At 47.2% G+C, this 27,727-nt stretch overlaps 1 protein-coding gene across 1 annotated transcript in view; it reads right to left on the minus strand.

The window, feature by feature from the left end:
* The window catches only part of IL15 (interleukin 15), a 474,997-nt gene that overhangs the window by 93,069 nt on the left and 354,201 nt on the right, over window positions 1–27,727 (minus strand). The window contains exons 4-5 of the mRNA XM_078676859.1: window positions 15,937–16,033; window positions 8,977–9,021 (exon numbers count right to left, since the gene is read on the minus strand). Coding sequence (XP_078532985.1) covers window positions 8,977–9,021; window positions 15,937–16,033 — 142 coding nt within the window. The remainder of the gene's footprint in view (window positions 1–8,976; window positions 9,022–15,936; window positions 16,034–27,727) is intronic.

Here is a 27,727-nt window from a genome sequence, read left to right on the forward strand (position 1 = left end):
GCTGTCTTTCCTGATTGAAAATGTACCTTTCATGTTCGACATTCACTTGGTTTCTAATGTCTGCTTGATTTGAAGTCAAGATATTTCATAAGCTTGCGGTATTTTATTTATCACTTCTTATACTGCGTCACCTGCGAGGTTCTTTAGGTATTTTATGATCTTCTTGTCATCTGCTTCTTCCAGCGAATAGACAACAGCATCAAATGTTTCGGTCTAGGCAGTCCACCTTGAGCCGATATTCTGCTTTTTGGTCATGTCAAATGGAAGTGGTGGTTTCGGGAAGACGGAGGTGTCGTATATGACCCTCTTTTCTGCAGCCATTGGCGCACTTCAAATTCTTGAAGACCTCTTGAGATGTCTTGAGCATCACCAGCGGCTTCGTTGGTTGCCTCTTCGGGTGCCAACAGCACAGTAAGTATAACCTAATCTGTTCACTTGGGTAGTCACGGCATTATGGATGCTACTTTGAATGCACTGGTCTCCGACCAGGAATTGATTTGAGATTGGATGCCAGTTTCTATATTTGCACTGGTAAGTACACTTATCTTCTTAAACCTGTTTTGTCTGCTTTTACAGTTTTTGTGCCTTGATACTTCTGGCGCTTTCTTGCACCAGGTCGTCTCTGCCTTAAATGCTTCACTGTACCTGGTTGCTGCGGCCTTTAGCCTTTCTTGCACCTGATTGCCACTACCTTTAGGGTTCTTGTTTTTATGGATGATGGTTCTGTGTTACATTGTGGTGCAGTGTCTCTTCTTTCGACCTTACCAGCAGGTTCCAGGCCAACTTTGAATGAGCTTTCCTGTAAGGACTTCGCCTTCTTCGAAAGCCTTGTGTACTAGCTGGAATTACACTTTGACTCCAGATATGTCACCTGTAGATTTTTACCTCGACTGAAGAGCACGCGGCACACATGAGATGTTTCTGGACCTCGGCAAATCCTCAGGGAGAGTACTCTATGTTCTCCGGGTTATGTATCCCCTATCTCGTTGCCAGTGTATGCAGAATGATCATGCCACAAACGAAGCTCTGGAATTCCTTTCCCTTATTCTTCAGAGTGCAACCCTTAACTGAATGCACTGCATCATAAACTTTATTACCACCACCCAGAAACACCCAGCTGATTATGTCATTGTCGTACGGAGTTCATCAGGGACCAGAGGGGTCCGCTATCTCAAATCATAAGATATTACAGTGAAAAGCATTGATACTCAGTGCATTAAACACTTTTCAGAATATTTTCTCATCAAGCAGATGCCAGGTACTCCCTCAGTTATCTAACCCATTGTGCTTGCATATCGTAACACTGACAGTAGACACTCCCAAAGAGTTCTCCCTGTTCTCTTCGATTGCTTTGGGAACAATGCCAGGCCCTCTGCCACTTTTAGATGGTGTACTACACTGCCACCTCAGGGGTTAGTCAGCCACACAGAGGGCACACACAGCATCCAAATACGGATTCCTGAATGCGATCTAGTAAGAGCCTGCATTCCCTCATTCATCCTGTGAAACACTAATCCTGTTACGAGGGAATCTTCCATGTTCAGAACTGGCCCAGGCCCTTGGACCGTGCTCATATAACATAACATACAAACAATGCCTCCTTTGACATCTCCATATTTGACTCACAACTGTTGTCTACACAGGTATCCAGATAGCCTATACGTTCTTACCCACCTATTGGCCTCCAATCAACTTCTGCAGCCTTACAGAATGTAGCTATTGATACTTAACAGCTTAATAAACGTTCAAGGAGAAAACAAGGCAGCAGACCTCTGCAGATCCTTGACAATTGCACATCCAACTCAATTACACTATGCACAATTTTTATATGTGTCCCCATTCATAATACTATTCTCCACCTACAACTCAGACACCAAGTCACCTTCGACCCAGTCATGGTCTTATGCCCTTACAGTCAGTTTCTAAAATCTTTCTTTACAAAACAACAATTCAAGCAGGCCTCCAATGTCATCATGCTCTTTCACAACTATCCTAGCTCACAATCAAAACCATTTTGGGACTAACACACTGCCACATCCTAGCTCTCAGAAGAATCTTACACAATAATTAAAACTGACAAAGTACAACACATCCTCTGGGTTTGTAAGCGGGGACTTTGACTTTGGGATGCACCACATGCCAACCCTTCTCTTAGGTACACAAAAACGAAATGCACTTCTGAAACCTGCTTCTCTCTAGGAATCAACCTAACTGGCTATCTCCAGCATCACCTGATCAGGGGGACTTAAAAATACAAACCGATATTTCCTCCATAGATACCCTTTGACCCACTATTGTAGTTTGATTAGGCAAAAAGCCTACTCTTTAGATATTTATTTATAAGGAGTATTTGGAGGAACAACCCATCAAAAAACAGTATAGCTAAATAAAGGAAGAACCAAGGAACAAATGGTTCTCAGGAAAGGTATCCATTCCTGCACAAACGTATAGGACTGTGATTCCCAAATTGTGCGCCGCGGCGCCCTGGTGCGCCGTGAAGGGAAGCCAGGGGAGCCGCGTTGCAGCGCAGGATGTGGGTCTGAGAAAAAAAATATAATTATCCTCAAAATGCAGGGAGACTGCGAGCTGACAATTTTGGAGCTGGGAAACCGGGTTCGACCCTCGACGTCAGCTCAGAATCCTGTGTCATTCTGGGCAAACCATTTAATCTCCCAGCACCTACCAAAACAGAATAAATGAATGTATCCTTGTGTAACGTGACTGGTGCTCTTCGGGTCTCCTAGTAACATGGAAATAAAAAAAGTAAGGTCAGCTTTTGTGCAAATGACTTGAGATTTTCAGCTCAGAACTCCTGCTGAGTACAACTTCACTATAATAGTTATTCATTTTCTGTACACTCCTTCAAACCTAATTTTGTTGGTACGCATATGTCATTCCTTAAATAGAACAAGCACTAATGTTTTCTCTATCAGTGCGTATTTGCTACATTGTCTGGGACAGTTGCAGGTATTGTAAATAATGTTTTAAGTGTTCATGGAACCAAACACAATATTACCTGTTTTTATTGCTAGGCAAAATAGCCGTAAGTGTTTTCATTACAGCACTGCACTTTTTATTTTTTTGCCATATCAGAACATGAGGCAAAATTAAACCGGACGCCTTATGCTTAAAGAATGCAGTAGGAGGAGCATGGGGCCATGTGTTAAGCAGTAAAATAGAATGTATTGTTGCTGCAATAGCGTCAGTCTCCACTCCATGGTAATTCATGGTTATGCTCATCAATTCAATTATGTCTATGTGGGACCTGGGTGCTTCGTCCTACAGTGCAGAATCATACTTCAGATTCTGAGTTGAGAATTATTATTTCTTTGGATGAACTAACTGTTATCTGATTAACTCTGTGTGGCAAATTGTTTGAAACTGGACTCTAACTAGTAAGAGACTAGTAAGTTTAGTAAGGTTATTATTGGGCGTATTTCATTTTTTTTTCCGGCTATGTGCATTCAACTTAATCGGGTTGGATATTTATTTTGGAGACTTGCTGTTGTATTTGATGTATTGGGTGGGTGCATGGTCAGGGGCCTGGTAGAGAGCGTTGGGTGGGTGGATGCAGGGTCAGGTCCTGGTGGAAAGCATTGGGTGGGTGGGTGCAGGGTCAGGGGCCTGGTGGAGAGCGTTGGGTGGGTGGGTGCAGGGTGAGAGGCCTGGTGGAGAGCGTTGGGTGGGTGGGTGCAGGGTGAGAGGCCTGGTGGGAAGGTTGGGTGGGTGGGTGCAGGGTCAGGGGCCTGGTAGAGAGCGTTGGGTGGGTGGGTGCAGGGTCAGGTCCTGGTGGAAAGCATTGGGTGCAGGGTCAGGGGCCTGGTGGAGAACGTTGGGTGGGTGGGTGCAGGGTGAGAGGCCTGGTGGAGAGCGTTGGGTGGGTGGGTGCAGGGTGAGAGGCCTGGTGGGAAGGGTGGGTGGGTGCAGGGTCAGGGGCCTGGTAGAGAGCGTTGGGTGGGTGGGTGCAGGGTCAGGTCCTGGTGGAAAGCATTGGGTGGGTGGGTGCAGGGTCAGGGGCCTGGTGGAGAGCGTTGGGTGGGTGGGTGCATGGTGAGAGGCCTGGTGGAGAGCGTTGGGTGGGTGGGTGCAGGGTGAGAGGCCTGGTGGGGAGCATTGGGTGGGTGGGTGCAGGGTCAGGGTCCTGGTGGAGAGCGTTGGGTGGGCGGGGGCAGGGTTACGGGCCTGGTGGAGAGCATAGGGTGAGTGCAGGGTGAGGGGTCTGGTGGAGAGCGTTAAGCGGGTGGGTGCGGGGTCAGGGGCCTGGTGGAGAGCGTTGGGTGGGTGGGTGCAGGGTGGGGGGCCTGGTGGAGAGCTTTGGCACCAGTTGCATTACAGACGGACACATTCATTTTTAGGCACTGGCAGTCCATCATGCTTTTGAAATGGCGCCATTGTTTCAGGTGGAAGCCCCCTCCATTGGGTGGGAAGGGTGCAAGGGGGTGGCCGAGAAGGGTGCACGGCAGAGGGGAAAAGGGTGCAAGGCAGAGAGGAGAAGGGTGCATGGTAGAGAGGAGAAGGGTGCATGGTAGAGAGGAGAAGGGTGCAAGGCAGAGAGGAGAAGGGTGCAAGGCAGAGGGGAGAAGGGTGCAAGGCAGAGGAGAGAAGGGTGCAAGGAGGAGGGAAGAATGGTGCAACGGGGAGGGGGAGAAGGGTGCAAGACAGAGGGGAGAAGGGTGCAAGGTAGAGAAGGGTGCAAGGCAAAGAGGAGAAGGGTGCAAGGCAGAGGGCAGAAGGGTGCAAGGCAAAGGGCAGAAGGGTGCAAGGCAAAGGGGAGAAGGGTGCAAGGCAAAGGGGAGAAGGGTGCAAGGCAGAGGGGAGAAGGGTGCAAGGCAGAGGGGAGAAGGGTGCAAGGCAGAGGGGAGAATGGTGCAAGGTAGAAAAGGGTTCAAGGCGGAGGTGGAGTAGGGTACAAGGGGGGGGAGAAGGGTGCAAGGTGGAGGGGGAGAAGGGTGTAAGGCAGAGGGTTAAAGGGTGCAAGGGGGATGGTGATGAAGTTAAAAATGTGCCCCCCCCCCACGAAAACATTTCTGCGGATGCCCATGATCAGAGCCCACCTCACGTAAACTTCCTCACGTAAACTTCTTGTAACACCACAGAGCTCGTTGAGCCTTTCTCTAGCCTGGTTACTTTTAGTGGGAGTGCTTTATGCATTGAGATGTACTTTATAAGATCTTTGTGATTGCGAATAAAGTTTTATGACCGTGATGGCTACTCTCTGAATCCTTCATCACGTCTAGACTTGATTCTTCATGTAGACCAGTGGTTCCCAAAGGGTGCGCCGCGGCACCCCGGTGCGCGGGTAAAAAAATGGTGGGGAGCCACGGCCAACTGCCAATAAGGTCAAGGGAGCCACGGGTCAAAAAAGTTTGGGAACCACTGGTATAGGAAATAACTGTTCAGTATAAGCAGGGCCACTGGAATTATGTGGTAGGAGGACTAAATTAGGCAACAGGGTAGACTGGGTTATGTTTCAAGAAAAGGCGAATTATGTGGGTTAACGCAGCACATTCTGAATCAGTATTACTTCATGATTTTACCATTTTTGCACATGTTAACACAGTAAAGCCAAATGTCTCCCCTCAATAATTGTCGCGTAACACCTAATGACAAAAAGCTTGCCACTGCACACCAACACACGCGGTTGATCGTTTTGGTAACTTTTGATCTATCGAAGTTAGAAACAAAACTTGCTTTTCTTTTGTTAAGAGCAGAAAATTATGATGATGGATTTTTTGGCAAGTCCAGAAATTCCATAACTAGGCAGAAAACACGGCCGCAAAATTGCATAATTCAAGAGGCCTTGAATATAAGTCAATGGCAAGTGGTTTAAATGCAGGAACAAAAATACCGGTCCTTTCATGGCACCTAAGCAGCACATGATGTTAGACCTTTCAGAAAGACAACTCACTTGAACTGAGCTTTTGGATAGAAATGGGCAAGAGATACAGGATGCAATAAGTGCTCTGTGTAGCAGAAGGGATTTCACATTCCTAATGACCCCTGATAAAATCACAATAAGTTAGATCACATGGCCGTTAACCTCCCAAAGGCATTGCAGGAAGAAACATCAATGAGGTTAAATAGCCTTTAATAAGTGCGAGATTAAAAACAATTAGTGAAGAAGATAAAAGTCTATTTTAGTTATCACCAATATATTAATTTGGACCACTCCAAGATATGCTGATCAGCAGCCATGCAAACTACCTTCAGATGCATGGTAAAGTTTGAACAGAAGCGTAGGCTTGGGCTGGGATACTGTAAAGCCGCAATGGCTACCACCTTCTGTAGAAACACCCCGAAACCTTGGGATTCTCCTTGACTAACTCAGACTGTAACTTGCTCACATAGTAACTCCGAGAAAGTCCAGAAGTTCCAGTGACTTTTTTTCCATCACTCTCCTCGACATCATCAAGTTAGGATGTTTTTCGTTTTTAATATGCTTTTATGTAGTATTATGGTCGGATAGAATGTTTGGGTCTTTTTCCAGATAATGACTTATCTGCATGAAGCATGGTGGTATTAAAATAGTGCGTCTACTACTTGTGCTTTGGAAAAAAACTTTTATTTAGGGTCAGGTATACCATTAAAAAGAGCCATATGTAATAAACGCACTGCAAAGTTGGATTGCTGATCCATTGCTGTCTTTTGTCATGGGATAAACACCTTCTGAAATTTGTGGCTCACAAGTTATTGGGTGACTTGCCTAGCTTACTTGATAGAAGCAGGGGCTATCCTGCACCTATTTTTCCGATCTATATGAATATACCAACAAAGGTGAGGGTGGGAAAAAGCCAATTAGGATCCTGCAGGACGTAATTTACTTTTGCAAAAAGTGGTTGCAAATTGTGCACCAACTTTTTGCTAATGGATAAGAATGTTGTGATTTGACCTATATATTAATAGGCCCGGTCCCTACATTTTCAAATTCAGTTTGTCGAATCGACCTAATATATCAATATACAAGAGGCTGTTTGCAAATTGTGACGCACTACGGTTGGATGCCATCACAGGGTCTGTGGCCTGTTAGGGTCAGCAGGCTACAACGTGTTTGACCGCATTTAAATAAAGTAAACGTTTGTTTTTTAAAGGAAACTGAGCTCCTTTAAAGAGCAATTTTTTTTCTTAAGTTTGTTTGAGGATTATAACTGCCAGCTTGCCAACAAAATTTTGTTTACATTAAAAAAATGGAAGGTGGGCGTTCCCAACTCCGGTGTATACAGCTTTTTCAGTGTTATGTGACCAAAGTACAGTCGCAAAACACTGATACATATGACAACAAATCTGTATTTCGAAGGATGCCCTGCACACCCTCTTTTCAATAACGATCTGCTATGCCTTTCTTTACCCATTTTGTTCAGCAAGTGTTACATGAATTGCAAAATGGGTTTAGTAGATTTAAAAGCGATTTTATGGTAGCAAATCCTGTGATTTTGCAAATCACAGGCTTTGCAACCATAAATTGGTACATTAGTTCCCAGGCTGTCAGTTTCACAACATTACACCTGAAAGTACACATGTTCAGGTAAGCAGCTCATGAGGAGGTTCTATTTTAAATTAGCAGGTAAAGAAGTTTGGGGAGTATTCCAAAGTTGAGGTCCTAGAGTCCCCAGATTTATCTCAATTAAATATTTACCTAGTCTACAAATTCAAAAGGTATGATGACATACTCGGGCACCTCGATGTTGTTAAGTATTTGTCCACTGTTCTCGGCTAGTTGTGTTGTGGTAGGGTGTGATCAGTCATGTGTTCAAAAGGCAGTTGCCATGACCTATGCTGTGGGGAGTGGGAAGTTATGAGTGGCCGAGAAGCATGTATGGCAGGGGTGTTCAACATATGTGTTGGAGACTTGGTTCGATGCCTTATATTCAGAGCAGTCATTCATTAGTGGAGTGATGTGGCTCACTGGTTAGAGGCGGCAGACCCGGAAGCAGAGAACGGCCCGGGACCAGGGTTCAATTCCTGACGCGGCAGGGTCCTGGACCAGGGTCAGCGGACTCGATAATTCTCGCCTCGGTGCCTACTCTAACCAGGGATCACACTTGGCAACTCTGGGCATTAGCTTGCCTCATCTCTACAACGGCCCCCCACATTCGCCGGGGATGCCTGGTTTCACCTTGGAGATACCCAGTAGGGACCATCTCACAGGGATAGCCAGGACGGGTTCCCCAGCGGTCTACAGCGCCACGACGCTTCAGGGCAGCAGTGCGCTTTACAAGACACATACATTTACATTATGCAAATGATTTCCATATAGAGTTACTGAATGTATCTTATAAGGTATCCTGAAAATATGGCTTTAACTAGTTTGTATGTTGCAAGTATTGTATTATTTGCAACAAATGTAAATGTAAATGTAAATGTAGTTGAGCTTATATAGCGCACAGCTACCCGCAGTGGGTGTCCCGGCGCTTGCTTAGGGAACCCTTCCTGGTATTCCCCTGTGAGATAGCAGGGTATCCACAAGGTGAAAGTCAGGCATCCCGCCGCGAGGGGCCGTTGTGGAGATTAAGCAAGCTATTGCCCAGAGTCGCAGAGTGTGAACCCGTGAGTCGAGGAGGCACCGGGGCGAGAATTATCGAGTCCGTGGTATTTTTAGCCCAAGACCCCGCCGAGGCGGGGAATTGAACCCTGGTCCAGGACCGATCTCAGCTTCCGGGTCTGCTGCCTCTAACCCCTGAGCCACACTTCTCCACAGGGATAGCCAGGACGGGTTCCCCAGCGGTCTACAGCGCCACGACGCTTCAGGGCAGCAGTGCGCTTTACAAGACACATACATTTACATTATGCAAATGATTTCCATATAGAGTTACTGAATGTATCTTATAAGGTATCCTGAAAATATGGCTTTAACTAGTTTGTATGTTGCAAGTATTGTATTATTTGCAACACTAGTAGGCGAAGAGGTGCTTTTGAGGCTGCACACAAACTAAGAAACATTGTAAATAGTAGTTTGGGTAAATGGTTTATTAAATTTACCTTGTCTTTAATTGATGTACCAGAATATAAAATTGCATCAGAACCCTGAAACAAAAAAAGAAAAACGAAAGTTAAGAGAATGGAAATTTAAATCATGAGTGAAAGTCCAAAATTTGCTTGTCTTGCAAAATTCAGTGAAAAGAACACATCAGTTTGGAAGCAAAACGATAACCATGAATGAGGGATCAGACACACAAAAACACACATTCACCCTTCCAGAAGAACGCAAATTGAATAAAAGTCATCAATACATGCCCATTGATTAAGTCAGGATATAGCATAAGATTAGCATCTCAGTCAGGATATAGCATAAGATTAGACTGGATGGGAAGACATTGTGTAAAGCTGAACTCGGATAAAACCAAAGTGGTGATCTTTGGTAACCTTCACCCTAAATGGGATGGATTATGGTGGCCGGCCGAAATTGGACAGCTCCGAAATCCAGAAGAGAAGGCCAAAACTCTTGGGGTGCTGACGGACAGCAAACTTACCTACTCCCAATAAACCAACGCCACAGTTTCAGCCTCATTCTATCTGATAAGGAAACTTAAGAAGGTAATGCCTTACATTCCCAAAGATCTCAGGAGAACGGTCATAACAACTTTGGAGCTGTCAAAATTATATTATTGTAATGCCCTATACCTCGGGCTACAGAAACAACATCTGAAAAGACTTCAGATGGTGCAGAATACTGCAGTTAGGCTTTTACTGAACATACCTAAGTACCAATCAATCAAAGAGGAGATACAGAAGCTCCACTGGTTGCCTGTGGCGCAATGTATTAAGTTTAGGGCACTCTGCCTTGCATATAAACCATTGAATAAAATAGGACCCGTACCTTTGAAAAACCTCTTCTCATGGTACCACCCAGGCAGACAGTTCAGATCTACCAATGCCAAATTAATGTTGGTACCAAGCATCCGAACTGTGAGCTGGGGAGGCCGTAGTATTAGCTATTGCGCGGCCAAGCTATGGAATACACTCCCTGCACACATGAGAGAGACCAACTCTCTCCTCTTCTTCAGAAAACAATTGAAAACTTGTTTTTTTTTAAATTAACTCCACCTCCTTCCTACCTTCTCAGGGTTTACATTCCAGTTCAACGCCAAGACACCCCAGGGTATTTGCGCGCTTTAGAAATCATACTAACATAACATAACAACAGAATCTCTGGTTATAAATGTTGAGTCATCAAACAATTTACCCCTCTGATTACAGACACAATCACCTTCTCATTTTATGAAGAAAGCGCAGCACTGTTTTTAAGAAATTGGATTAGTACAGAGCCATAGACATGAGAGAGCAATGTATTGGCATTAAGATTATACGGTTAACTCTTGTAAGACTGAACCACTACTGTCCAAGGCTAATATTGACGTCTTGTCTTCTTGGAGACTGGTTACCACCCAAGTCCAAAAAGCTATTTTGTGTAAAGCAATATGAGAAGATCTGACCGCAATATATCAGCTGAATTATGACCGCCCCATACATAATTTGCTGAACCTGCTTCAAAGATGGCCAGTGTTGCTTGTACGTGGTAGACAGGGTAGACTTTTCCTTTTCCAACTCCCATCTATTTAACCATTTATTTTGTGTCTTTTGGTTATGTCATGCAATACGTTGCACGCTGTGACTCACTGGAGCTCCCGGTACAACAGAAAAGACACTTTATTGGAAGCCTGAACGTCTACTGAAATCTACTGCCTGTGTCAGTTTGCTCCAAATAATGATCTGAGCGAGCTCTGTAGTGATGGCTCCCACCCGGCAGCTGAGATCAGGATGGCCCTGCCCATATGTGTTTTGGGGGGGGTGAATAGAGCCCTCTGCAGATTCACGTCCTCTGTGTTGCCCAGATTCTACTCCACAGTGTGAGGGCTCATGGTCTCTCCTGCCATTCCGCCCAGTAGAATAGGTGCGCTCACAGCTAGACAGTCAGCCCGCTCAGGTCACTTCATCCGCAGACCTTCATTTCTGGAGCATAGGACTGCCTTGAGCATATTCAGGAAAATGGTATATGCGAAGGAAAAAGCTGATATTGTAAAAGAATTGACTCTCTCAGTAACTGCAATTGTGAACCTCAGGAGCCACATGCACTTTGTTAAGATATTTTTTCTGATACTTTCTTATGGAAGGGTGCATCTTCAGGTCACATTTTGATCGGATGATGATAGCTGCCCCTAACTTATCTCTTCCTTTAAATAAACATACAACTCCCCTATTATTGGTTACCTACACCCAGTGGGATTACCCACCATGAAATTTATCTTACTGGATGATTTATCCTTACCCAAATAATGTGGGATAATTCATCACTGGATTCCCTATCTAGAACTGGTAAGCTTCTAAGAGCCCTTTCTGGTGTCATGCAACCTGTCAGTCAGGTGGAACTGTGTGGGGTCCGGTTATGTATACATGCATTTTGTCCCTTACTGTACCGTGCAACCTAGACCAACATTGTGTATGGGTCAGGTGCTGGTATTTCTTCATTATTAACTCCCGACCACAAGACTGAAAATAATAGAGTTGACATAGAGACCCTGAATGGCTTCCTTGTCGACTTGTTTCAGCGCTTCTGGGTAGCCATTCCTGACACTTTCTTCAGTTCAATAGGCTACAACGGTGCACAACTGCTGGAGAGAAACACTTATGTTCTTGGGTGCGTCCTGTCAGTGGAAACAACTCTAATTACTGTGCAGTGCTGTTCTAACAGCAAGAAAAACAAGCATTAGCAAATCCAATATGTCTCGCCTTTGGACCTTTATAAGTGTTTAGCCAGGCAGCACATTATCCTGGGTGCTGTACTGCCAGGGATTGAAGAGCTATACAGTGACTACATACTCGGTCATGCAGCGTGATGTATGCTTACCTTAGGAAACATTTATGCAGTTGTTATTGCTGTGGAAGTATATGATACCAAAAGTGCAGAGTTGGGTCTGGTTGCATTAACTTTATTATACAAATAGTACAATATTTATAGTCCATGTGTCGGGATGAATTGATGGCATAAGGCAGATAGTGCAGTATTTCGAGTCTGCCTCCATTTCTCACATGACAAAACTTTTGAAATTTTTCCCCAGTGTGTGGGTTGGTCTACACCAACCATGATGCCCATAGTGTAGTGTTTATATTATTCTGGTATGTATGTCTGTAAACAGGATCATCATGTTTCAAGTGTAGTCAGTGTGATGGCAGGCAGCACAAAGCCGGCATCTTCCTGCCTCGGATCAGAGAGGAGCTGCTCTCTGCATGATGACAGCCTGGAATGTGGCGCCCGTTTACAGATCCTGGAGCCAGGCTGGGCCTGCCCGGTGTCACGCCGTTTGCTCGCGGCCACACTCAGTCTTTGTTGGGGCTGTGTGTGTCAGAGAAAAAAAACGTCTCTCGTGCAGCACTGTGACTACAGGCACAGCCACAATGCAGCTTGTAAACATGCATCCACGAATGATGGAATGTATTGAAAATATAGGCTCCCTTCTGGGGTGAACGTCACTGTCGTGGAAAGCAGCTGAAATCCACGTAAGCAAAACATGCAAACTTGCTTACACCTCTCGTCCACTCCCCTCAGTAAATCTTAAGAGTCTGAAGATGGGTAGCACATCATGTGATTCCACCAGGTTAGCGCTTCCTTTGAAGCTGTCGGGGATCAAAGAGCAGTGACGTTGCATCTGGTAACCCTGGCACTTTTTGAAGAACCAGCTTACGCTGAGGTCAGCTTGAAGCGTAGGTAACTTTCTTCTATAAAACGGTTAGTATTGTTATTGCTTTATATGCTGTCGATAGTTTGGGCATATTTTGTATACTGTTAATGCTTACAAATGGTAAGTTAGCACCTCGAGACAGACAGTTCGACAGTTTGAGCTCTATATAACCAACAAAAAATATTCCGCAGCACGAACGGTGAGGTGTAATGTGACACTAAAAAAGGTTTCAAGCATATACGTGTGACAATAAAAAAAATCACAGCCTGCCATCACCCTCCAGTGCCAATGCAAAACTGTTTACATACAGTGCTTCAAACAGGGAAAGCACTTTTCCAACTGTAAATAGTGCATAAAGGCCACGTTGATTTGTGTTGGTCAATATTAATTTCATAACGAAGAAGGTGTGCCTGAATTCAGTCCCCTCAGCACAATCTTGCTGTCAGAAAAGTCAGGCTGCCTGTAAGCTAAGCCATCAAGTGCGAAAAGCACAATACAGAGTTGCAATCACAAAAAGCATCTGGGAAAGATGAGCGATTGATTACATGGCTGCCATATGGCAATCAGCAGCACAAGTTTTACAACATGTCAGGCTGCTGACAAAAGGAAAGCGGAGACAGGCAGACAACCACAAATCAAACACAAGCGCACAGATGGCCCATGTGCGCTGCTGTTCGGTCCCGCAAGGTGGATGCCAGCACAAACACGCGTGCTTGAAAAGGGCAGATCAATTCCAAAATGTCATCTCCTAGAGCAGTGCATGCGCGCTGCCTAGGCGAGGCCTACAAACGAAGCATATTTCACTAATTTTCATTTTAATTTCCATTTTTAACACAGTCATCATGGGTTTCTTGAGCATCCTTGAAATGTTTGGTAGAAGCAGTGTGCTGTTCTGTGCTATCCCATTATCCAGTGTGGTGCATGTTATTGGTTAAAAACACCCATTTATCAGTCTCCTACAAGACCAGTTGTAGAAAAGTAAGTCAATTAAATGCTCATTTGCTCATTACAATCTTGGCGACAATTTTGATTCTAGTGTTTGAGTTCCAGCAGCAGTTTCAACAGTTACACACAATAATTCACTTTGGCAGGGGTTTTCTGCAAGTCATGCAATAAGCTCTGAGGGCTGGCTCTAGGGCGGTGCGATTGTTGCCACCATACCGGGCGTTGACTTGGGGTGGGGACGCCCTGTTTGCACATATACTATGGCTTGAAAACCACCTGATGCCGCGTTCCTTGCCTCCAGCAATTTTCAGACATCAATTTTAAGTGTGCATGTTACAACAATAGATAGCTTTTAATTTCTTACACATGAAACGTTAATTTTGGATATGGCATCTCAATTATTATTAATATCACATTATTCAAACCATGAGATCAATGTCATTAAATGTGTTAAAGATTCACATCTATTAGAGTGAACATATAGCATGAGCTTATTCTAACATTCTGCATGCTTTTCCAATGTAGTATCTGAATCAGAGTTGCATATTGTCATTTTTTTTAAAACGTGGAAACCTAACACATGTGTCATCATTTATGTAAAGTATTGTCAAAATTGTGTTCTCTTGTCACAAATTTGGTAGGATAAATCTCTGCTCTATCAAAGGTAATGTCCTCTCCCATCCTGATGGACACTACCTTTTCCATCAAACTTAAAACCAGTCCCTCATTCTCTCACTTATCCTCAATGGTAGACTGGGCTTAAGAGAGTGCCAGTGAAGCAAACAACTGTGTGATGGATGCCTGCGGGGCGTCTCAGGCAAAGGTTAGAAAAAAAACAAAAGGGCTCCTGCGGAAATAAACTGTTACAAAATCATTGGAGATATAATGTACCCCTGGTAATCACAGAGGCATAACTCCGAGTGGAAATGCCTCTAGTGTCACAAAAGAGTTACAAAAGAAAAAACAATACTGTACCTTGGAGATGGGTAGATTAGGGTGTACTTGAATATAAAGAGGCTCCACAAGAAGCTTGGAGAATGCCTGTTATAGGCTTGCATATGGAGTCTCCAATCCCTGAGACATCAAAGAAAGGCAAAAAGTCATCTGGTCAAACTGGTTGGATTACTATGGATCACACCTAGGCCTGATTACCGGGATAAAATTAGTATAAGTCAGGTCAAAGAAGGTGTCTCATTGGGTACCTTGGGCAACCTCCTCAACAGTCATGGGTGGATAAGAACACGGGATCTCTCAGGCAGTGCTATTTATTGCAAGACCAAGTCCACAGCAACTCTTCTGAAGACTAGAAAAAGTCGAAGAGTTACCCCATTTGTTAGATGCAGAGAGAACCAAGGTCCATAAATACAATCACCAGAAAATGCTTGCAGCAAGTATTCCTCATCTTAAGGCCATAATGTGATGGGAGAGCAGCAGAAGGCCAAATAATAGCTTTCAGATGGAGCAGTGCAATTTATCTTGAAAAAAGTTAGGGCTGGTGTAAGTCTTTCAGAAGCCAGAGGGCCTTGGGGGCCATCTATGAAGGGGATGCATAGTAGACTACTTCTGGAGCAGAAAATGTCGAACCGGTGGCAAAACCTGGTAAATCTACTGGAAATGGCAACATAGGCAGAGTCTGAGAACTGATTAAATACTAGTCCTAATCACACAAAAGAGGAACTAGGTTATGAAAGCCTTGGACAAGCCTGGAGAGCAGTCCTGGCCACAGTTTGACCACCTCAGTCAGAGTTTTTTTTACTAATTTTATTTTATGCGAAAATTATCGCTTTGATGAAACCTTGGGAGTACAATAATGTCCCTCCTTCAAGTTTGCAACATCATTTCGGGCTCATTTGTAATTGTGCACTAGGTCCTTAACATTCTTTTTCCATCTAACTTAGGAACAGCCTATGGACAATGTAAACACAACTTACTTTATGATCTGATGGGAAAAAAGGACATTCACTTAACTGTTAATTCAAGACGTTAGAGTGAAGTTACTTTGAGGCCAAATGAAAACAGCTACTGGCAAAAACTCCTATTGTAGCAAAACTGAAAGATGAACACTAGTGCTAGAACCTTTACACATTTTAGAACTCTGAATTGACATGGACACCTTAGCGGCAATCATTGTTTACAGAAAGTGTATGGGTTTGGAGGATTGTCAAAGGAACACTGTCTAGGCCCGACCACCAATCATATTCTTACTCAGACAATCCAGCATAGAGCAACGAAGTAAAAATACAGCACTGTGAACCATGAAACATACAGGCTAGGTTAGACTAGACAAAAGAAAAATAAATAGAACAACTGTTCTCACATTTATATATCCCTTCAGTGTCGTCAAATCTGTGATCATCTCCATCCAATAAGCTTCATGAGATGCTTCGGTCTTCGGAAAACATGCACTTATGCAACTGTAACAGAAAATATTAAAAAAAATTAAAAACAGATATAAAGCTATGCATTTCTTTTAATATACCCAATCATCAACAGCATGAAACAGATCACAACCTACGTTCCATGTCATCATGCACCCTCAGATGTAACACCATCAAAGCATTGTCTACCATACAACTTACGGACATCGTAACAACTCACAAGCTGCATCCTTTGAGGATGAAATCCTGTTATCAAACACTGTGCAGTCCCTCCACACAGAAGAATTGACATCATATCTCAACATTGTAAGCACCTCTCTCGCTCAAGACATCTTCACCAAAGTGCTTAAGATTGGAAAACTAACTTTGATTCACAACGACACACAAATATACCCAAACTGCTCAGCTGCCAAAGAGACAAAATGACTCAAGACCTGATCCACCCTCATTCAGAAGTCTAAAACTAAACTCTACTGAAATCTAATCTGAAGCCATGGTCCCACGATGCGTTGGTTTTTGCAGCCGCACAGCAGGGTTTGCATTGGAATCGGTGCAGTGATCTCGGACTTCGTAGATCGGTGTACTCGATGCACCATGCAGCGATTTCTCAAGCCGCAGGCAGGTGCTGTGTTGGTTTCTTCAGCAATGCGTAGGAAACAGGTGCGGATGTGTTCCGCTTCTTGAAGTTGTGTATCTTTTCCAGCTCCAACAGCAGGAACAACCTCCAGAGGCCCAATTCAGCAACAGGTACCTCCTGGCAGGTCATAACTCCCAGCAGGGGAGCAGGTGGAGAAGTCTTTGTATCCCAGAGACTTCAAAACAGGAGGCAAGCTTTACTTCAAGCCCTTGGAGATCTTCCTCAAGCAGGAGACACAACACACAGCATAGTCCTTATTCTCTCCTTGGCAGAAACCGCCACTGCAGGCCAATCCTAGACAGCACACAGCAAAGGGGAAGTACTTCTCCTTCAGTTTTCCAAGCTCTCCTCCTTGGCTGAAGTTTCTCTTGAATTCCAGAAGTAATCTAAAAGTCCAGGGCCTGGGCCCCACTTTTTATAGCACAAATTCCTTTGTTCTCTGGTGGCAGAGAAGCTCTTTGCCCAGCCAAAACCAATTCTGTCCTCTCTGGTGCAGCTTCTCGGTAGAAGGTGGAGACAGCATTGTCCAAGGCTGACCAGGCCAATTCAGGTGTGAAAGAAATCTCCTCCCCCTACTCTGAATGCAGCCCAGGTCTATTCAGACCAGTCCTGACTCACCCTGGAAAGGCAAGACACTACTCACCGCCCACCCTCACTCCAAGTGGCTGTCTGAACAGATTGCACATCCCCAGCCCCTTTCACTCCAGAGCCAGACAGTCAATAAACAAACCTAGCAGACACACACTGGATGGCTAAGCAAGACAATACCCACTTCCTAAAAGTGGTATTTTCAAACCCAGAATATAAAAATCATCCTTACTAAAAGATACATCTTTACATTTCGAATTCAACCATACCAAACTCCACTTTATGCTTATACGGTTATAAGTAAACTCCCTATTCTGGCCTATGGGACTGATAGCCTTTCAATAGTGAAAAACTAAATTCCCAGTATTTCACTATCAGGACATGCCACACACATCAGGACATGTCCTACCTTTCACATACACTGCACCCTGCCCACAGGGGTACCGTGGGCCTATCTTAGGGGCGACTCACATGTAAGAAAAGGGAAGGTTAGGGCCTGGCAAGTGCGTGCACTTCCCAGGTCGACATGGCAGTACTAGACTGCACACAGGCACTGCAATGGCAGGACTGAGACCCTTTTGCAAGGTTGCTTGTGTGGGTGGCACAATCAGTGCCGCAAGACAACTAGCAGCATTTTGTTTACAGGCCCTGGGCACACACAGTGCACTGTACTAGGTACTTAACAGTAAAACCAAATAAGCCAATTATGGAAACACTAATCGATGACAACAATTTACAAAGGGAGCACTTGCACTTTGGCACTGAACAGCAGTGGACAAGTGCCCAAAGCGTCTAGACCAGCAAAACCGATGTCTAAAGCACATTAAAAACACAGGAGGAAAAGGCAAAAATACAGGGGAAACCCATGCCAAGGACGCCAGCTCCAACACACTGAATGTGGTAGAGCATGCCACATAACCAGTACATTCCAAGGGCCACATACTCGACCTTGTTTTCTACACATCACCCACAATCTTATTTATACCACTCATACCCTCAACATGGACCAACCACTTTGCCATCTATCTCTACCTGCTCAGTGTTCTAACAACAAACCACAATCAACTTAAAAAAAAGTAGACCAAACATTCAGATCCATCAAAGATTTCTCCATAGACAACCTAATGCATGAACTCAACTCTGACCCTATAAACTCCATGTCCAATACCAACATCCTTCAAAACAATTCATTCTTCAAAGTCCAATCACTAGCAGAGATACTCAACTTGCTCAAAACCACTTCATATGATGTCTCACCCTTGTACTTCGTCAAAGTTCGCTCTACAAACGCTCTTGCACCCCTACCCACCACTGTCAATGCCTTCCTCACAACAGGCATCTTTCCAGAAGGTCTCAAGACATGCCAGATCCTCCCTCTGATAAAGAAAACTACACTACACCCTGATGAAATTGCCAACTACAGGACTATCACTCAGCTACCATTCATAATCAAGATCATTGAAAAAGCAGTATATGTTCAACTCCAAGATCACATCAATGCAAATCATGTCCTCCAAGACTACCAGTTTGGCTTCAGACCATGCTGCACCAGAGACTGTAAACGTACACATCGTAGATGATATCCTTCTGAAAACAGATGAAGATGACCATTCCTCCTGAAATTGTTGGCCCTCTCAGAGCCTTTGACGCAGTCAACCATCCATTACATTCACCAGGTCACTTGCATTCAAATGGACACCATCCTCACCCTCAAGGAACACACTGCAAAAAACACAAAGTCGGCCTGATACCCTCTCTTTGCTAAAGAAGTAAAACCATGTCTTCCAGAAACCGACATCAGAAATGCTGTGCTTCATGGTCCTGCATCTGGGTGCTGGTAATGTCCTACTCTATAGCCTCCCAGACTCCATTCTGGCGACTCTTGAAGGCATCATACACGCCGCAGCACATCTCATTCAGGGCCTGAAGAAATGTGATCACGTATCTCCCATCTTGATGGAGCTCCCCTTGCCGACCTGCACCATCATCAAAACCAGATGCATCATTTACAAAGCCATCACAACCAGCACCACTACTTTCCTATCAGAGAAGCTCACCATCTTTTGTGGTTCCTGACATTCCTGAAGTCAGGACACCATTGGAATGCAAACTAAGAAGAACAGTAAAAAAGAAAATCACAAGCAGGAGGCCTTTCCATCTACGCACAGAGGATCTGGAACAACATCCCCGTATCCATCATGGCAGCCCCAAAGATTTAGAAAAGAGCTAAAGACACACTTCTTTATACAACACTATATCAAAATGTGTTAACAGTCCACAAACCAGATAATTATTCTATTACTTGTTGACTATATGCTGGTCTTTGACCCTGTACAGTGTTTTTTTTGTTTAAATATCCTTTATTGAGGCACAGGAGGAGTAAAACCATGAATATTACAACATGTATGGTACTACATCTCAGAGATGTCTGTCATGTTCTCGGGGCATTTCACATAATGCATTAGTTCTTCGCTTCATACATCATGGCAACGTTTCATCACAAATGTTCCAACCGTGTTAGCGCAACAGAGGATGTAACTGTTCAAACAAAACAATGAGGAAGAGAGGGAAAGAGAAAAGGACAAAGGGTATGTAGGGGGGAGGGGGAAGGGGGAATATGGTCATCTAAGTCAATAGTGTGACGTGTTCGTCGAGTCTAGGACGTATCGATGCGGGGGGTGTGTGCGTGCCGTTGAATGGGAACCATCGGAGTGAGTATACCTTTGGGGAGGACAATGGGTCAGGTGTGGTGCATATTCGGCATGAGGGGGTTGCTGTGTGGAGTATCATCATGTCTGTCTGCATGGAGTATTAGCGAGGGGTGGGGGGTGAGTCGTTGGCACCGACTGGCTGGGTAACTACTGCTGGGTTCTGTGCTAGGTGGTATTCCCTGTGGAAGGAGCTGAGCATTACATCCCATAGTGCCGCATTTGGGAACTGCCTTAGACCTGCTGTTTCCTCATTATGGAGGGTGGTGCTTTCCGCTCTCGCCCAGTTATCTAGGGATGTGTGCCAGTGGTCCGTTAGGGGCGGGGTAGCTCGCTTCCAGTGCTTCGTGATCAATCGTTTTGCCGTGAGGAGGCCAAGGTCCCAGAAACGAGAGGGAACTTTATTTAAGTTGGTTCTTTTATACAGGCCCAGTATGCATGCTTCCCATGTGTGCGGTATCACCATGTCTGTGCATTTGTCTAGTACCTCCAGCACTGTCCTCCAGTACGCCTGAAGCTGTGGGCACTGCCACAGCATGTGTAGCAAGTCCGCTCCCTCCAACGTACATCTCGGACAGTTAGCCGCGGCACCCGGGAAGTATTGGTTAATTTTACTGGGTGTGAGGTACGCTCTATGCAATATATAGAACTGGATTAGTTTGAAGCGTGCGTTACGTGGTACGCGTCTGGGGCCCAACAGTATCATTTTCCACTCTGTCCAGTCCCTCCCCTTGTCTGCCGCCCATTTGTCACGTAGTGGTTGTAACATGTGTTGCGTGTGTGACAGCAGTGCTTGATGTAGCCAGTGCACTACATGTGTACCGATTCCCATGACATGTAGGCTCTGTATCAATTGATGCGTTGGTAGTTCCTCAGTGATGTTACCCCACCGCTGTGTGAATGTTGAAAGCAGGGAGGCGTGTTGCAGAAACTGCCCCGGTGGGAGACCCGTGTCAGTGGCCAGCGTCTCAAAAGGTATCAGGGTACCATCGGCGTATAAGTCCGCCATGGTGTCCACTCCAGTGCGTGTCCAGTGTTCCAATGCTGTTTCAGTGACTATAGAGGTGGACTTGGGTGTGCCTAGGAGTGGGAGTGCCGGGGCGTACGGTTTGGTCAGTCTCGTGAGTCGCAGGCTTCTGTTATAACACCTCACCGCCACACCTACGTGCAGTTGAGCCGTTCTCCTCGGGTGTGTCAGGGGGTGGAATAGGGTATGTACCTGTGTGATGGTCAGCACATCTGTACTCGTGGCAGTGTCCTCCAGGCGGTTTCCCGCGAGCCAGGCAGTAACCCATTGTAGCTGGGCTGCCAGATAGTAAAGTTCAAGGTTCGGCACTGCAAGGCCACCCTCATCAATTGGCGCATGTAGTTTTTGCAGGGCCACTCTGGGTCGTCCAGTGTTCCATATCAAGTCTCTAGTCATGGATGCTAGTTCCTTGAAGGTGTGTGCCCGTACATATACCGGTATGTTGGCGAAGTAATATAGAAGTCTGGGGAGAACGATCATTTTCGTCAATGTCACCCTGCTCGGGACATTGAGCGGTAGGGATTTCCAGAAGGCAATTTGGGACCTCAAGGACGTTATGGCACGTGTCAGGTTGCCGTCCAGTATGTCCTGTGGTGCCCTGTAGATGTACACTCCTAGGTACTTGAACGTGGTGTGGTGCCACGGCAGACGCTCGCCATTAATCATAATTGCAGGGTCTGGGACGTCTGGGTTGAACGAGTACGCCCCTGACTTGGCCCAGTTTACCCTAAGGCCCGACACTGTCTCGAAGGTTTTGAAGATCTCCGATTTGAGTGAGGTCCCTGACATACAAAAGGAGGTCATCCGCATATAGCGAGACCGTGTGTACGCCATCCGCTAGCGGGATGCCCCAGTGCGCGCCCTTATTGCGCAATATTCCAGCAAGGGGTTCAATCGCCAGTGAAAAGAGTAGTGGGGATAGTGGGCAGCCTTGTCTGGTGCCGCGTTGTACCCTAATGGCGTCAGATAGCAGCTTGCCTGTGTGGACTCGTACTACAGGGTGTCTGTATAGCAATCCCACGAGTTCAATATAGTCGTCCCCAAGCTCAAATTTACGCAACACGGCCAGCAGGTAGGGCCATTCGACCGAATCGAATGCTTTCTCTAGGTCAAGGACTAGGCAGCCCGACCTAGGCCAATCCTGTACTGCGTACGTCTGCACTCGGAACAGCCTCCGTATGTTGTGGGAGGTGCATCTGGTTGGCACAAAGCCGTTCTGATCCCTGTGTACCAAGTCCGGCACCAGTCCCGCCAGTCACCGGGCGAGTGTCGAAGCCAGTATTTTATAATCTGTGTTTAGCAGCGCTAGGGGTCTATATGAGCCGAGGAGCGCGCCATCTCTACCGGGCTTGAGAAGGGACACCAGAGTTGCTTCATTCATAGACTGGGGTAAGGTCATGTCCTCTAGTGCCGCCGCATACACCCTGAGGAGCTCTGGGATCAAGATGTCGGAGCATGCCTTGTAATATTCCGCTGGTAGCCCATCAGGGCCCGGGGCCTTGCCATTCGAGAGGGCAAAGATGGCCTCACGGAGCTCCTCCGCTGCCAACGGCGACCCTAGGTCGTCTTGTTGGTCACCTGTCAGGGCGGGCAGTGTGACATCTTCCAGATACGCAGTTATGGTGGGTCGTGTGGTCTGAAGTCGGGACTTATATAGCGCAGCGTAGTGTGTCACAAAGGCCTTGTGTATTTGTACTTGCGTGTACACCGTCTGGCCAGCCGTTGTTTGAACCGCTGTCACCGGCGCTTTGCGGTTTTCGCGTTGTATCAGCCATACCAGCAGCCGCCATGTGGGTATAGGTGGCCGAGGTTGTTCCCATGTCAGATCCAGTAGGTGTGGGTTGTGGTCTGAGTGCGTGCGGCCCATGTAACAGGTATTCGTGACATTAGGTAGGATCTCACTGGTCACCATGTATCGATCAAGGCGCACGTGAAGGGCGTGCGCTCCCGAGTAATACGAGTATACCCTGGTGTCTGGATTGCGAGTGCGCCACGCATCATGTAGATCCCATTGTGTGGACCATGCCTGCAATGCTTTCGTAGTATTCTGTGCCTGTGAGTTGGGCTGTGGAGGGTGAGAGCGGTCTAGCGCCAGATCCAGGGAGCTATTGTAGTCCCCGCCGAGTACCCAGGGGATTCCGTGCCAAGGGGCCAACGTGTGTGATAATTGGTTAAGGAAATCAGTCAACCCCGCATTGGGCGCATATATTGAGGCCAGTACTAGTGGGTTGCCGTCTAACCGACCGTTAACTGCCACGTACCTGCCCTCTGGGTCTATGTGTACATCTTGTGTGGTCCATGGAGTGCCCGATCTGACCCATACAAGCGTCCCCCGAGCATACGACGAGAACCCTGTAGCATACAACTGTCCACGCCACCTGCGCCGTAGTGTGGGAAGTTCCGTGGCGCGAGGTGTGTTTCTTGTAGGAGGGCAATTTGTATGTGATGTCGTTTGAGGTACGAGTAGATTTGGTAGCGTCGGGATGGTGTATGTATACCCCTCACATTCCATGTGCATATCTTAATGGCTGACATTACAACATTTCAGCAAAACCCCCACCCATCTCCCCCCCTTACCATCCCATACACCCCATGTCCATCGTCATGCAAACAGTTCCCGCAATAAAGTAGGCGTCTAAGGAGGCACACCAGTTCACTGTGACCATAGGGGGGGAAGGAAACATGGCTAACGGAACAGTGAGCCAATGAACATTATGAACTTTCAAAATACCAGAAGGTCGGATGCGAAACGTGCTCCCGTCCATACTCTCTAGGAGAGCAACAAAATCCAAATCTAAGGGGGTGTTTGTGCTATATACACTTGAGTCTTGGTTCTGTATCAATATAGGGATCGGAGAAGGCCTATTGCCTTCCCTGGAGGAATGTGGCTGTCTGAGCCGCTCTTGCAGACAGTAAACCCATTCAGCACATTAGCAAAATTCTATACTTTACGTGTCCCATTCGAACTGCCACCAGGTGAAGCAGAGCGGTCCCGTAGCAACTCTCCGATCGAGTGTGGGCCACCAACGCTGATTCTTGGACTCGTGTACAAGGAAGAGCTGCTCGGCTTGTGTGAGCCTCGTGCGCAGTATGCAGGATTGGGGGTGTAGTCCGCTGCCTCGGCCAGTCCTCGTTATGGCTGCGTACATCCTGGACCGCTGTGGTGGTCAGTTATGAATGTACCTGCAAATTGTTGTACTCGTCGTGCAGTCAACTGATGTAGTCCGCCGTTTGGGGAGTGACAACTGGTTGTTCCTCCGAGGTTGGGGAGTCCGGCACACCGTAGGTGGCTTCATCATCGCTCTGGAGTTCCTGCGCACTTCCGCCCGCCGTCTCGCTCCGCGCAGGGGATCCGCTCAGTTCCATCACCAGTCGTAGGGCGTCCTGCTTCTCCTGTCGCGTGGCATCCGCTCGGGGTGGAGTTCTTGTCGTTGATTGTGCTCCCACCAGGGATCTCTGGCGGGGCCGACGCCTTCTTCTGTTACCTCCGAATTGTCGCCGGGGTGCAGGACCCGCAGTTGCGTTGGGTTCCGTATCCACTCCGCTGTCCAGCCAGGCTTCCACTTCCGTGGGGTCTGTGAAGAAATGAGTCCGTTCTCCAGCTACAACCCTTAACTTCGCGGGGAACAGCAGTGAATATTGGAGGCCCATCTGCCTCAGTCGTTTTTTCACTGCCAGAAAGTCATGTCTTTGCCTCTGGACTTGTATAGTGTAGTCTGGAAAGAACATTACCGACGTGTTCTCGATCCGGACTTCTGGGGAGCTTGCGTGTTTCTCGCAGTATGGAGTCTCTGTCGCGGTAGTTCATTATGCGGAGTAGCATGGGCCTTGGGTTGGAGCCTGTCGCCAGAGGTTTAGTGGGGACCCTGTGGGCTCGCTCTATTACGAAGTGTGGGGAGAGCGTCCCATCCGGTAGATTGCCCCATAGCCACCGTTCCATGTGCTCTTCTGGGGATCTCCCCTCCCATTTCTCCGGAACCCCGACCAAGCGTACGTTGTTCCTGCGGGTCCTACCTTCCGCGTCCTCAGCTCTGTCCTCCAAGAATTCCACCCTGTTCAATAAATCCTGCATGTGCTTATGCGACTGGTCGGAGGCTGGAGCGTCTGCAGTGTACCTTCCAGGGCCGTGGTGCGTTCCGCTAGTTTTTGTGATCTGCCCTCAGATGCGTGAGGTCAATGACCACACTGTCAATTTTAGTGGCCAAGGAGGTGCGGGTTAGGTGTATTGATTCCTCGAGCCTCTCCATCGCCGCAAACATGGTGTCCAGTTTTGCCGCCGTTTGGTCTGGGTCAGCGTTCTTCCCTGTCTTGTCCATCTTGCCCTTCGGGTTTGCGTTGCATGTGCCGGTCCGTGTCCTGGTCCCGTTCGACATCTGCACCGCCTCGCTGTTCCCGGTCTAGCGGCGTGTTTCACCCTCAGACGACCAATATGGGTGTGTGGTTGTCCGGCTGCGTGGCAGGTGTCTACTTCAGCACGCTTGTGGTTCCCAGGTGGGTGCGTGCCCGTGCCCTCGGCCACGTGTCCGTGGCCGTCGGTGTCCGGCGTCTAAGAGGATGGTGTGCTTCGGCCGGTGATTGGCGTAGGGTCAGCGCGTGCTTCACTGCGGTTCCCGCGATCCGCACCGGCACTCATGTGGCGCAGGAGGTGCCGCGGGCGCCGTCGCGCTCTGGGCTGATGGCGACGGTGCGGCCTCGCCGTCCCCGGCCAGCACGTGGGCGCGGTGTGGTAGAAGCGCAGTCGTCTAGGCCGGTGCCGCCGCCCTGCTGTGTGTCATGGGTCGCTCGTGGTTGTGTAGCCCCGCCGTTGTTAACTTCCTAGCGAGGGGTAGGATGCCTGAAGGGGGGTAGGCCCTCCTAGCCGGTGGGTCATCTGCGCTCCCCCCGCTTCCGAGATGTGTCCGTGAGATCGGCTCCACCCGGCCCCTTACTGCTGCACCGTTAGTTCAGCGTCAGGGCAGGTAGCACTCAGCTGGTGGGTCCTCCGATCAGGGCAGGCCAGGCGCCGATGTCCGTCTCCGCCCCTCACCACCGCGCCGTGTGGTTTCTGTACAAGTAGGCCTCGACTCCGGGCATGCGCCACTCGCCAAAGCCGCGGCCTTTCCTGGATGACTCCCGAGATTGGGAGCGAAGATCGCGGCCACCGCCTCGCGGGATCGCCGGTGCAGTTCGGGTGTGCCGATTGCTCCCAAAGTCGGCCGGGTGATAGGCAATGGTGTCCGGCGGCAGCGCCAGTGGTTCTCCGCCGTCTGCAGGCTGTGTTTTGTCGGATAAATGCGCCGGGAAGGGGAGCTCAGTGCGGAGCTCTACCCGAAGGCGGCCATTCCCGTTGCGTGCTTAGCCACGCCCCCTCTTGACCCTGTACAGTGTTCTGCTGCTTTTTGACTTGGTGTTCATTATAGAAAAAACACATACACACATATGCCCAAGAATAATAGAACCGTTGACCAAAGTAAAGCACTTCCTTCCTTTAACCTGACTTAAGAATGATTGTCCACACCCATGTCCTTTCCAGCCGGTTTGGCCTCAAGTCCCCGCTATCAAGTTCCGTGCTTCTAAAGTGACATCAGTGAAGAGCGCTGTCCACATGGCTCTCTGTTTTTAAAAGAGGTAAATACAATACATCAGCGCCACGCTGACAGACCTGTGTTGTCTGCCCTCATGCTTGTATCATCTGCAAAACATTGTGCATTACCCATAAAATAACAAGGACCAGTGCACCCCCTGGAAGAAAAACTATCTTTATTACGAGATCAATATAACACAACGAGGAACGAAGGAGCTAGATCACCATCAGCCATGAAACTTCACTACTGCAATAAAAGAAGAAATTATGACACACTTCTTCAAGGAACAGCTCATCAATCCTAGACAATGACTGGGGGTCGAATTCCTCTGTCCTGTAGGTATCACCAGAGCTTCTCATTTTCATCCTACCTCACTACAGTGCAAGATCCTGCATGGGAGCTTATGTGCACTCCTTTTGAAAAATACAGCTCCTCAGTGGGGTTTGCCGTATGAAAAAAAGTATTAAACGAGGGGAGAAAGGCCCTCACCAACACACACATAAGGAGGGAGAGGATGGGCCATGCTTTCCCCTCAAGTGCAAAAAATGAATGCTGCAGGAAATGGAAAAGGAAAAACATTTCCATTAAGTCAGCAGAGGAAGGATACATCTCCTCCAATCACAATAATGTGGTACCAAAATGGTCATGCGCAAGACAGACACAAGAATATAGAGGAAAGCCATGAATAGCCTATTACCATCTATTATGGCACTTGTGAAGGTAATCTGCAACTTACTGCTAATTAGACACAATCAAAAACTCGGCTGCAATCTTTCATTGAATTACATCATCAGGGGAAGAAGTTATTAGGTACAGGACTAAAACTGGGGTCCGGGAGTGTGGTTTGCCCGTTCAAGATGGTGGAAGCACACTAAGCGCGCTCTCAGTCATCCCCAACATCCTCACCAATCTGGTTCACTATATGCTGCCTATCCACCGAAGAGTTCGTGAGATGCCCCCGGAGCTGCAAAAGAGGCAATTGTGCAGCATTGGCTCACACATGATGCTCCTGTTGAGCCGTGGACAGCTGGTGGAGCTTGGTGACGCCTGCCTCATGGCCTCGTGGCTCGCTCGCCTGGAAAGGAGACGCAGCAGTGGGGAGTCTGTGCCAGAAGAGATGACCATCCTCCTGTTTTGACTGGTGACCTAGGTGGGCATTGGCAAGTGGCTTCAGGAAGAGGGAATGGCAGACTGCCACTGAGAGCC

The sequence above is a fragment of the Lissotriton helveticus genome, chromosome 2_1 (assembly GCF_964261635.1).
Source record: "Lissotriton helveticus chromosome 2_1, aLisHel1.1, whole genome shotgun sequence".
NCBI classification, from domain to species: domain Eukaryota; kingdom Metazoa; phylum Chordata; class Amphibia; order Caudata; family Salamandridae; genus Lissotriton; species Lissotriton helveticus.